General features: G+C 41.2%; 1 protein-coding gene across 1 annotated transcript; it reads right to left on the bottom strand.

Moving 5' to 3' along the window:
* Window positions 1-8,269: 8,269 nt before the first annotated feature.
* On the bottom strand, window positions 8,270-12,871 carry LOC121289452 (regulator of G-protein signaling 21-like). The gene is made up of 5 exons (XM_041208952.1): window positions 12,669-12,871; window positions 11,371-11,466; window positions 10,519-10,580; window positions 9,958-10,124; window positions 8,270-8,969 (listed from the first exon to the last, which is right to left on the bottom strand). The coding sequence occupies exons 1-5, from the start codon at window positions 12,779-12,781 to the stop codon at window positions 8,709-8,711; spliced, it is 699 nt and encodes a 232-aa protein (XP_041064886.1). The 5' UTR covers window positions 12,782-12,871; the 3' UTR covers window positions 8,270-8,708.
* Between the last annotated feature and the right edge of the window lie 574 nt (window positions 12,872-13,445).

Below are 13,445 nucleotides of genomic sequence, written 5' to 3'. Positions count from 1 at the left end.
CCAACCTCTTCTGTGCAGCATTGGCACTGGTCACCACTGTCATTGCCTACTAAGCCAGAATAGTAATGTAGCCGCCCCTCCTGTGGCCAGAGCAGGGGTAGGGGACATCACAGCGGGGCCTCCATCACGTCCAGAAAGCACTTGAGGTCTGTAGTCTTCTTGTTTTTCACGGCCATGTCTTCTTTGCTGCAGTCCTGGTCTGGAAGCACTGAGCGCGGCTGTAATTTAAATGTGGTGCCTGGCATGATGAAGTGGTGAGGTGACGGCGAGGCAGGCGAATGAGAACCCACCTGCCATGGAAACGGCGTGTTCCCAGGAATGCATAAATAATGTGATGGGCTTGGGGCGATACGGCGTGAAAACCCATCATCACGGCTGATGGGTAACACATCATTTTACCCGCTCGCTACCACATTTGGTGCACATCTGGGACAATTCCGCTCATAGGCTAGTGAGTGGGCCACATGAGTGGCCCTCCTTCATCTCAGTGGGCTGCAAGATTGAAATCAGGCATGTGCACTCACCATGACCCCATGAATAAGATTAAATACATTTAATAAAGGCCGAATATTTCATAACGATGTGTAGAAAATGCTTAATCATTCATATGTTAATAGAACAGTCATCAACTTCAAATGGTAAAAACAAAAGAAATATTTATGCTTGCCTTAACTACATCATATTCAGTGCAACTCGTGGTTGAATCTGCCCTCCACCAGCTTTTTTAGATTAGGACTCAGAGATGTGCCTACACCTCACAATTCAGCACTGAGGTTTCCATCCATTAATGTGTTGCATTCCTTGCATTTGATGTGTCCCATAGCAAAAAATGTCTGCTCGCATGTGTATGTTGATCCAAAGATTGGCAACAGCTTTGCAATGCAAGGCTGGAGAACTGGACCAGGGCTATTCAACCAAAGTTTCATATCCCTTTCCTCTTTGGCTGTTAACTTTGTCTTCATCCAGTACACGTACATGAGTTAATTCCTCCTCAAACTTCCTTTCATCAACCCCAAGCCTTTGACTTACGAAGTCACATTTGTTCAGATCAAATTCAAATAAATTTGAGAGCGAAGTGAGGTAGGGCTTCAGGTTACTCGGAAAAAAAAAACCATTCTCAAAACACACAGCCAGTGTATTCAGCACTTATATGTGAACTAATGGATCATATTCATTCCCTGGATCAGAATGTTTCTCCAACATTTTTTTCAAATTTGGGAAGTGAGTGCAGTCACATGAAGGTAACTGAGTGGACATTAGCTGCAGGTGTAATATGAATTTTCTGACCCTGGCAACTAGTGTGAACAAGAGGTAACTTTTCTCCTGCAATGATTCGTTCAACGCATTCAAGTGACCAGTGATGTCGGTGACATCCAAAATCCAGTTTTTGGATTAATGCCAAAAGTAACATAAAAAAATGCAACCTCCCACACCCACTGGTGTTGTAACCACGATGGATTTCCGGGATAGGGTCATTTTTCTAACTGCACTTGCGTACCCACAATTTGCTGATACAACCATAGCAATGTGACACTGCGCGTGGGTAATGGTCGACAAAATGTCAACTCAGATCCCCAATGGGCCGTATGGAGCCCTTGGGCCACAGGCTGCCCACCACTGGCATAGATGCAATTCAGGGGAGGCTTGATAAACATATAAGAGAGAAGGAAATAGAGGGTTATATTGAGAGAGTTAGATGAGGAAGGATGGGAGGAGGCTCAAGTGGAGCATAAATATTGGCATGGACTGGTCGGACTGAATGGTTTAATTCTGTGCTGTATATTCTATGCCATTCCATGAAGTGGGAGGAGATGCTTGGGAGTGAAAGGGATCTTCAAGATGCATTGTTTCTAAGAATGATAAGATTTCTCATCTGATCCTGCCCATGGACCATTAAGTGTTATAGCCGTCTCATTGAGAACCCCCTGTCGGTAGATTTAGAGCTTTGGATTTTAAGCTATTCCAAAACTTCAAGTCCTAAATATATATATTTTTTCCTAACTTAAGAAATAAGAAGATAGTAAGCCACCAAAAAAGTAAAAAATAAGTCTCATCTTTCTGTTCTAATATGGCAAAAAGTTATAATGTTGGAACATGGCATGCTTTCTGCACTGTATGCAGAAGAGTGCTAACCACTCATCAATCAGCTGTCATAACAAAAACAGAAAGCTACACTGGTCACAGTGCCATGGGAAAAGGATTGGTTCCAATATTATACTGCAATGGGCAAGTTGCAGCAAGACTACATGGATTACAGTTTTAATTTATTAATCTCAGGGAATCTTACGTAGAGATTTCACTGGAAACATTTGTGAATGTAGACTAGAAAGAGTTATTTTTGTTTTGAACTTTGGTCAACGTGTCTTCAATGATTACATTCGTCATGGCAATACATTCAATTTATTCCAAAAAGTGCTGGAAAAGTCCTGAACAGTTTGAAAGCTAGTGATTATTAAAGGAAGTGCAGGGCAAAGAGCTTGTTGTCACTGATTTTCAGTTTTACAACCAAAATTCAAAGATATCCATGAGAATCAAAAATAGGGGCACCTTCTACATGAGTGTGTTCAGCAAGCTTTTCATTAAATTTACATGTAAACAATTAAATCATGTCCAAAAAGCATCACCTAATCTTTAGTAAAAGCAAAATACTGCAGATGCCAGAATCTGAAATAAAAACAGAAAATGCTGGCAAAACCTCAGCAAGCCTGGCGGTGTCTGTGGAGATAGAAACAGGGTTAACGTTTCAAATCCAATATGACTCTTTTTCCGAACTCGTGAGTTTTGTAGATGCATTGTGAAGAATATGGTGCATATCAAGAACAACAATACAAAAGTGACACCACAGATGGTGGAAACCTGAAATAAAAATGGAAAACCCTGGCAATACTCAGCAGCTCAGGTAGCAGCATCTGAGTGTTGCAACAAACACACGTTCCCTTCCTTTCCCTCTTCTGTATTCCAAAGGCGCCATTCCTTCTGTAGCACCCTGGCCCATTCTTTAGTCACCCCCTATGACTGCTCCCCTTCAGAAAGTAGCTTCCAGTGCAAACTCAGAAGATACAACACCTGCTTCTTTACCTCCTCTCCTCTTCCCATTTAAGGACCCAAGCACACCTCTCAGGTGAAACAGTGATTCACTTGTGCTTCTGTCAATTTAATATATTGTATTCATTGGTCCCAATACAGTGAGGAGACCCAATGCAAATTAGGTGACCACTTTATGGGTCAGCTCCATTCAGTCCTCAACTATAACATTGAAGTGCCAGTCATCCATCATTTTAACTCTCTGGCCCACTCCCCTTGACCAATATGTCCTCAGCCTCCTACATTGTTTCAATTACGCTCAATGCATGGTAGAGGTATGACACCTCAGCTTTCAGTTAGACACGTCACAGCTTTCTGGACTCATCAATTGTTAAATTCGACATTTTCAGATCACAACCTCTGCTCCCATTTGCTTGGATAGCAGCTGTTGGTGATGATTGTATTATTTCCATGCGTACCTTCTCCAAACCTTACTTTCATCTCTTTCACTTGTTCTATTATCATCTCCTTTTGCCGTGCATCATGATCCCTTCTGTCCGCTTATCTCGCTGGCCTTTCACCATATCACAGGCTCCCTTTTTCATTTCTCCCCAGCCCCTACCCTTCCCTGCCTCTGTACTTGCTTCAAACTGGTTACAACTCTAACTTTACCCAGTTCTGACAAAGGATCAGCGACCTGAAATGTTAACTTGGGTTCTCTCCACACAGGTGCTGCCAGATCTGCTGAGTATTTCCACGATTTCCTGTAGGTAAGAACAACAGTTTATATACCTTTTACACGGATTAATGTTCCAGATGCTCCACATTCTGTGTTCAGGAAGAAAAATTAATGTGAAGGGAGCTATTTCTTGATATCATATGGATTGAATCAAATTAGCTGATGACCGATATCTGTGATGTTGGGGACCTCAGGAGGAGGCTGAGATGAATCATCCACTCAGCACATCAGGCTGAAGGTGGTTGCTAAAGCTTCAGCCTTGTCTTTTGCACAGATATGCAGGACTCTCCCAACATTGAGCATGGGGGTGTTTGTGGAGCCTCCTCCAGTTAGTTGCTTAATTGTTCACCACCATTCATGACTGGATGTGGCAGGGATACATAAGTTTGATCTAATCTATTGGTTGTGGGATTGCTTAGCTCTGTTTATAGCATGCTGCTTCTGCTGTCTATCATACATGTAGGTTGCAAGGCTGGAGGAGGTTACAGGGATAGACAAGGCTGAGATGGTGAAGGGAAAGGTATTTCTGCATTTTATTGGCTCACTCCCATGGTGAGGAAAAGAAAACACTAAATATCGTTCACTTTCAGCCAAAGGCCAAATTGTTCCAAGCCTCTTAGAGGAAGTGATACTTTAAAAGTAAAATTAAGATTACAATAAAGCAGAAATTTAACCTGAATGAAGTGACAGAATTGAAGTCTCAGCTCCAGATACTGGTTAACTCCTAAAGTACCCCAAAAGGACATAGAAAAGCTGGTGTAATGGCTGGGTACGAGGCAGATGAAATTTAATATAAAGAAGTGTGAAGTGATCCATTTTTGGTAGGAAGAATGAGGAGAGGCAATATAAACTAAAGGATATAATTCTAGAGGGATACAGGAACAGAGAGAATGGGGTGTGTGCATATATCATTGAAGGTGGCAGAGCAGGTTGACAAAGTGGTTAAAAGGTATATGATATGCATGGCTTTATAAATAGAGGCATAAGGTACAAAAGCAAGGAAATTGTACTGAACAATTATAAAACACAAGTTCAGCCTCAACTGGAGTACTGTGTCCAATTCTCAGCAACGCACTTAGGGAAGGATGTGTAAGTTTTAGACAGGTTGTATAAAGATTTATGAGAATGATTCCAGGCTTGAGGGAATCCAATTATGTGAATATATGAGAGAAACTGGGGTTGTTCTCCTTCGGTAAGCGAAGGTTGAGAGGAGATTTGATAAAAGCATTCAAATCAAGGGGGGTTCAGAGAGAGTAGACAGGGAGAGCCTGTTTCCATTGGTGGAAGTGTGAAAAATTGAAAGAATTAGGACAGAATCCCAGTTTAGCACTAGGCATGGTAGCAGGTGGGAAATATGACTTATCCGCCAGCCGCAATGGTGGCTTTTCACGCCATATCGTCTTAATCCCACCTCATTACTCATGCATTCCTGGGAACCACGCCATTTCGCTGGAGGGCAGCCTCTGAATCACCCGCCATGCCACCACCTCGCCACTTCCTCACACTAGGCACCATATTTAAAGTGTAGCCGCATGCACACCTCTCGGTGCTCCCAGCCCAGGAATGCTGCACAGAAGACATGGCCCCAAAAGGCAAGAAGACTGCAAACCCCTGATTCAGTGACTCATCCCTGGAATGCCTTTTGGACACCGTTGGAGCCTGATGTGATGTCCTCCACCCCTGCTTTGGCCATAGGAGGCCTATCAATGTTACCACTCCGGCTTGGGAGGTGGTGACAGTGGTGGTCAGTGCCAATCCTGCAGAGGAGAGGTTCGCCATTCACTGCAAGATGATGAGTGATCTCATCCATGCTGCCAGAGTAAGACAACCATCTCATCACTCTAAACTCACACACTCACAAGGCCATCACACATTGACTGGCATCTCACTCACTGACAGCTCAAGGGACATCATCACTCACTCTCTCACATGTCCATCTCCCCTCATCTCCTCTGGAGACTGTTCCCTCAGCCCTCACCATCTTGAGGCCACTTGCACAGATCAACATGTGTCCTCACTCACAACCTGGGATACCCCAGTTCCCCAGTAATGCCCTAGCCCTGCAGCCATTGAAAAGCCACCCCCACCCTATGCTGGTCTTGTAAGTAGAGACCTGCCTGTAAGCCCCCCTAAAATTGATGACCACGAAGCCTGGCGCTGATGACCACAAGGTAGGCAAAGAAGACTCTGGCAGCTCACCAGGTGCACGTTGCTTATGCTCAGTTGTGAAACACATTGATGGTAATCACGTCAGCGTGCCCGGATGATCTAGTGTAGGGGGGATGATTCCGGCGAGCAGGACCTATAATGATATGCAGATTATTAAAATGAAGTTCCTGACATTCAGCAGCAGGAAAGGCCGCCCGCCATTGATGGGCAGAGTGGACGATCGCAAACTGGTTTCACGCGGTCTTGAAACCTTCCCACCATATCGTCCGCTCGTGCCTGCCATGATGTCCGATGCCAACGGGCACAGAAAATTCCACCCAAATTTGAAGTGATTGGCAAAAGATTAAAAGAATGACATTTTTTTACCCTTTCATGGGATGGGGTATTGATAACTAGGCCAGCATTTATTGCCCATCGCTAATTGCCTTTGAGAAGGTGATGGTGAGCTGCCTTCTTGAGCCACTATAGTCTATGTGGCATGAGGAAAAATCCTTTTTTCATAGCAAATGGTTAGGATCTGCAGTACATTACCTGAGAGTGCAGTGGCTTTCAAAAGGGAATTGGATTACTACTCTTACAGAGAGCCTGCACGGACTTGATGGACGAAATAGCCTGTTTCTGTGTTATAGCCATTCTATGGCACTAAATGAGATGAGATTACATTGACAGTACTTCAGGGACTGTTAATTCAGTCTGTTTTCCCTAATCAGTATTGGAGTACCACAAAACATCACATGCAACCTTTAGCAAAATGGAATATGATGTACCATGTGTGTCATAGATTGTGTGCCCTCTGAGATAGGTTGAGAATTGAATAAATTGACGAATGTCTGTGAACTGCACTGTGCCAATCTGACAAGTGATCACTCCTCAGATGTCATTGCAATCACTGCAGTAAACAATTTATGTAGAAATTGTTTAAAGGATTTGAAGCTCAGGCTAGAAGCGAAACTAAATTTGTAAATTTGCAGGTGGTGAACCAAAACAAGAGGACTTAGAATATATTGGAAAGGTGGGCTGATAATCGACAAATGGCATTTACTGTAAACAAAATGATAAGTACGAGGACAGAGAATTGATATAGTGGGAATATATATATAGAAAAGCTAATGACTACCACTGGGCTATAATGCTTCTGTACATATGGGTATGTGACCATGTCACCTTAGACAAAAAAAAGTGCTGCTTGGCTTTTAAATTAACTTGTGAAATCTGGCACATTCACTTCATTCTTTACTCTGAATGCTCCAGGGATTACCTGATTCGTTACTATTTACAAAAAGGACCTTGTCCTCAACAATATCCATCCAGAAGTAGTTTGTACTAGCTGTAAAAATTACCTAGCTTCCCTTTTGGAGATCCTTATCAAAAATGCAAAATAATAACAAATATTATACTGGGTCTTCCCTCATGAAAAGTTTGATCAGAATTTTTGGATCACTGCCAGACCCTGGGCGATTCTCACAAGCTATTGAAGGCCTTTGTCAAAGCTTATCTGCTGAACTATTGTCCATTCTGAAGCATTTTTAAGAAGTTCAGAATGTGTTCTTAAACAGAGGGGAAAAGCTATAGCATCAGCAGGTTATAAATTGATGCCACAAATTACTGCACTTAAAATAAAAATTGAAAGGCCTGAAGAAATTATATAAAACATTCCCTCAAAATAAGGACCAGAGCCAGTGCAGCCCATATACTTAGAAGAAAGGCAAAGGTGGATTTTCACTCTGTCCCACATGATGGAACAAGTAGTTAAAATGCACTAGGTAGCTTAGCTTAGCTGCCACTTGACTCAGCTGCATTCAACAGTCTCTGGGTGACTGTCTATCCAGATGTGCCAATAATAAAGCCATCACCCAAAACCAGTGGCATTCTTCTTTAAAGATGCAGGTTAGGGCTGGATACCGTTGGCCCCCAACTGCTATTTTAACTCGGCCCTCAACTCTGGCTTTCCCTGTCAACTGAAGCTGGTCAAGGGTCAGCCGAGGATTTTATTTTCCTTTTGTGTGGGTAAGGAGCAGCAGGAGGTTTAGGCCTTCTCTATCACTCAAGGTATCCCCACATTTATCTCAGTACCAGTGGGCAGTCTGGGGCCACCCAGTGGTCACTTCACAGCACCTTCTTGGTTATTCCGGATGGGATAGCAGCTGGTGGCGTAAGCTTGTGGTAACCCCAATCTATCACTGGCAGTTGGAAAGTCAACCTAGCTGCATTATTTACCACTAGAAACCTGAAACAATGCTTTACCTCCGGTTAGTGAAACTTATTATTTTAAGCAGACACTAGAGGGGTTCAGGATAGAAAGTTCTAAAAAAAGGAAAAGGATGAATAAAAGCAGTAAAAATATATTTTCCATTTAATGAAAGTTAACAACATCAGTCTATTGACTCTTTCATCGACACTGTACTAGATAATGGACACACACAGGATCCATGGATAGGATAGTACAACATATTAAATACTTTATCACAAAAAAAAATAATTTATACACATAGGTTTTAAGGTTAAGATTTACAGTTGATTTACATATTAGTATCTCAAACTTAAATTAACAGTACATTTTTTTTTAAATAGATGCATGATTCACTGAAATGTTCTTTAATGATCCAATATAAAAACTTCAGGTCCCGTAAGTGATGAGCATTCCCAGGTAAATTTTGATTGGGGGGGCACTGGGGAGGAGGTGTTGGTATGGAGCCCAGGGGAGGCTGCTGGAAGAAGCTTGATTCCAACACATCACAAATAGCGTCTTTTAAATATAAATCACTTTTCTGTCCTTTTAAAGCCAGGCAGTGAACTCTGCCTGTGTTTGAAGGAGACCTGTTGTTGCTGTGAAGGACTGGGATCGTCGTCTGTATCCATTATTCTCAACCTGTGTCTGCTTTAACAAACCTTTGTAGAGCTGTGATTTGAGGAATCTGGGGTAAGAGTCCTTCTCCATTAGGGTGTGCACTTTCCTCTGTGCCAGGTCAAAACAAGACAAGGTGGATTGAAGAATGTTCTTCTTAGTCACCTCTTTGGTATGAAAATCAATGTTCACCTTTAAAATGAAATGAAGAGTTATTAGTATCTGTGCACATTGAGATAAAGGTTAACCCAGCTACATTCCTGGTCACTGTGTAAGTGGCACATCAAAACAGTTCAATAGAACCATCTGCAATGCATCTGAGATATTAAAAATACCCTTCTGCTTAAAGAAGCCACACAAATAATGGTTAGAACATGCACTTATGCTTTCTTGTACTGTAAAGTTCAGTCCTTGCACCATTTCCAATGTTTGCAAATCAATATTTCCACCACAAAAATAACTTAATTGGCTGTTCTCTGTTCTGGTCTTTTAAAAAAAGAGACTTTTTAAAAAAAAACATCCTTTCAGGAAGGCAAAAGGCACAGTGGACTGGTTACTCTCAGGCCTCCAAGGTTCTGCTCTAAAGCTAGCCAGTGAAGCATGGGAAAGTCTCAAGAGCAAGTGCTTAGCTTCTGTTTGGCTTCTTCCTATAAATGACATAGTAGAAAGGTTAATTTTGCATCCTAACAGGATGTTGGATAGCCCAAGTTATGGCAATTGAATTTTTTGGTTAATGTTTTATTGCAATACTACCACTTGGCACAATGGAATGTACTCCGTACATTGGAAAGCACTAATCCAGGGGATTGTGCCTTGAGCATTCATATGGCCTATAAGCTTAGGAGGCCATTGAGTCCATTGTGCATGTACTACGTCTTCTGACTGAACTATCTCCTCATCCCAACAGCCCTGAAACATTTTCTTTTTCAAGTTCATATCCAATTCCCTTTTGAATGTTCCTAACGGACCTGCTTCCACCACCCTTTCAGCCATGCCATTGCATATCACAATTCTGCATTAAAAAAAAAACCTTTTATTCATTCTTTCAAGTGATGTGGATATCTTTGGCTAGGCCAGCATTTACTGGATTTTTAAACCTATTTTCTTAAATCTGTTTCCTCTGGTAATCAAAAGATATATGTTAATAAACTCATTACAGCATGCACAATTTGTCCCATACCTCTTTTGGGGCATCAGTTTCTATGAAATCCGAATAAATTTTCTTTGCTTTGGAGGCCAGTTTTGCAGGTGACTTGGTTTTCTTGTAGTCTTCACAGGCCATCCAGAATTCGATGTTCTCCTCACTGTACTCCGATTCTAAGAAAGCTCGAAAGAGACCTAAGCCAGCTTTAGGAGGAGGAGAAAACAGAACATGACCGACTGTAAATATCAATTCAACCTGCTTAACTATTCTAGTTAGTTATGATAGTTTAAAAGAACTTCATAAATGAGCTATTATTCCAGGATTTGAAGTTCTAAATTTAAAAGATACGTGACTAAATCATCTGCTATTTTGGAACAGACCCACAGTATAAGCATAATTGCAGGTCACTTATATACAGAAATCCAGTGAACATGCATTTTACAGCAGAATTAAGTAAACTGAATTGAAAACATTTTACAAGAATTAACTCTGTTAGTATATAACTCTATTATATCTATTGGTAAACACTTCAAATGAGTGGTTTTCTGTAAATCCGTATTTTGTTGCTCTACCCAGACTTAAATGAATGATACTTACACTTATGCGCTAGGAGCTGGTCTAGAGATTCACCCCATTTTGATGGCTCATCAAGAGGTGCACTAGGACAGAAAAAAAAACTTTTTGAAAGACTCAATTTACTGAAAAGAAAAACTGGTAAGAACAGTTAACAGGGTAAGCAAGATGGCTGCTTTGCAGGTGCAAAAGATTATTTCAGAATTTCATTCCAGCAAATATTTGTTGATGCAAATGGAAAGTTTCCTTGAACTTTGCATGCTGCAGAAAAATAATTCAGCTGCAACCTAACTCTCCCACAACTGCCACAAAAGTTCATTGTGCACCAGTACACGGAAGTGGCTGAGACTTCAGTGTTTACTCGCTGCAATAGAGACTGACCACTAATCTTTTTTTCTGTTGTTTGCAGCACCCATCTGCATCAATAACATCTGACTCTTAATTCAGATTCAGACTTGAGGTGACCAGGTATTTTAAAGCACATAGACAACCTCAGTCCCTTCCTCCCCCACATCTTTAAGTCTGAAGTATACTTTCATCCCAAACCATTTGATACTGTATAGAAATGTACATGCTTACAGCACTTCAGCTTTGAGGCAATAGGAACAAAAGTTATTAGTGGCTTCATTTATATGAACATCTTCTGCAGTCCTTATAGATAAGAACAGATGCAACCTTAAGTCTGCTGTTAGCATACAGTGACAGGAAGTGACTGTTCAGAGTTTAAAAACAATCACTCACCACAAGTGCACAGCATTCACTTGCAAGCAAGATTTCCTTTTACAAATTAGATCATTTTAATTATGTTCAAAGTTATCCTTATTTGTACAAATATTATTTAATATTTGACTCATAGTAGTTTGTGGGAAAACTCACTTTGTTTTTTCAGGTTTACTGGGGAACGGTATGAAGATTTCACGTGATTCTGCCTTCTGCAGGAGGAGGCTTAACCGATTCCGTTTCTCCTTAAGTCTGCAAAATGCAAAAAAGTTGATAATTTATTAGAAACGACTCGACATGCAATAGTCTGGAAAAAGTGCAACACATTATAACAATGTTCACTCCCTCACCCTTTCCTCCAAATGAATCAATACCACCCAATCTCTCACAGTTTAATGCAACAGAGGTTTGTCATTTAAAATCCAATACAGTATTCAAGACAATTAAAATATATGTGTAAGGTGTTTAAAAGCCAATGGAGGGAAGTGGCAACTTTAACCTTACCTGTCTATCGGGGAAAACACTGGGTTTTAAACACTGCCCTATTTTACTCTCCTTTGAAGTCAATAGAGAACCATTTCTGGAAGGGGGGGTTGGGAAGAATAAAAGCAGCCTTTCAGCTGATGCCATAGGTTTCATGCTCAGGTGAAATAGGTAAAAATTAACCCTCCCCTTACACCCCCAGGGTGATTCTGATGCAAAATCTACAATACAGAAACAGGCCATTGGCCCTCCTGCTCCACACAAGCCAACTCCCTCACCTAACACTATCAGTGTATCCTCCTATTCCCTTCTTACTCCTCATGCACCTAACTAACTTCCCTTAATGCATCTCAGCCACTGGTATGCAACAAGTTCCACAGTCTTAACCACTATTGCATTCCTTAATGGATTTATTGGTGATGTTTGTACTTAAGGTCCCCAGTATTGGGATCTTGACTCTAACAGTGAGCCATGTCTGCAGAACAAGCACTCTTCATTCCTTCAACTCATCTAAACCCACACGCCTGTTAGCAGCAGCATAATTAACACAATCTTTGGTTAGCAGAGTAACTTTCAGAGTTCACTTCTGAACTGTACTTTGAAAAGTAAAGCAATTTTTGAATGGTACAAAATAAATTTCAGTGTTGATTTCTCATCTTAATTTACACAACAATGGAAGAGATGCAGAAAATGGTCAACTTATTGCTATAAACATGTTTTCTAGCTCACACAAACTGTTAAGTATACCACCCCTCTGTACTTTACATTTTGCCATGCGCTATTTATTTCAGTTTGAACTACACCAACCTTGCAATGAGCTTACATTAAAACTACATTTTAAATCATTCTAAATGCACATCCTTGTATAAAAGCAAGTTTATTACAGAGATAAACCGATGCTGATGTTATCCCAGATCCAGGAATCTTTCAGGTCATTCAATATTAAAAAGGTACATCTTCCACTCCGTTACCTGTTCTTATTCTCGCTTTTCTCCTCTTGATTTTCCTGCTTGATGATCCTATAAGGCTCTTCTTTAGGAGCTGATAGGTTAAGCTGTGGGAACAGGAACAGTACAGTCTGCATGGTTTCCCAAATATCCTATATGAAACAACTAAAGCCAAATCACTTCTCCAGTGCACAGGTTGTGAATATTCAGTCACCGCTGCTTCAAGCAGGTTAAGAAGCTGAGAGCCCGATGACTTTGTAAAAGCCAATTGGCTGTTGAGTGCTTGGACCCGCCCAGTTCAATGACTTCAGGCAGAGGAGAGCGGCTCCAATGGTGAGAGAAAACTTGCATTTAACCTAACCTGCAACTTCTGACAAACCACAAGCAGCATTTAGATGCTTCGCGCCTGACGTCAGCAGTTAAATATACATATTAGATTAGTTCTAACGCGAACTGCTTATTGATAACGATCAACCTAAATAAACTAGTTCCATATGGCTGTTTATTTTATCATTGAACTGGTGTGGCACTTGTCCTGAATAGACACCCTGCTTTTTGCAAGAGTTCTGTCTGTGGCGATGTCTCTCCTCAGCAACTTAATGGAACCTGGGTTAGACAATTCATCGGCTCAGCTTCTGCTGGAGAGGCAAATGAGACAGGAAGCAGACATAGGTGGGGGTTTCAGTTGTGGTTCCCTTAATGTCACAGGGTTCAGCCAAGACAACTGATCCAGCAGTGAGATTTCAAGTGTGTTACTGTGACATTTTGAAATTGAATTTATCCTTGTATAATTTAACTTAA

The sequence above is a fragment of the Carcharodon carcharias genome, chromosome 16 (assembly GCF_017639515.1).
Source record: "Carcharodon carcharias isolate sCarCar2 chromosome 16, sCarCar2.pri, whole genome shotgun sequence".
Taxonomy (NCBI): domain Eukaryota; kingdom Metazoa; phylum Chordata; class Chondrichthyes; order Lamniformes; family Lamnidae; genus Carcharodon; species Carcharodon carcharias.
The sequence above is the reverse complement of the archived record's forward strand: the minus strand, read 5'-3'. Positions and strand labels throughout refer to the sequence as shown.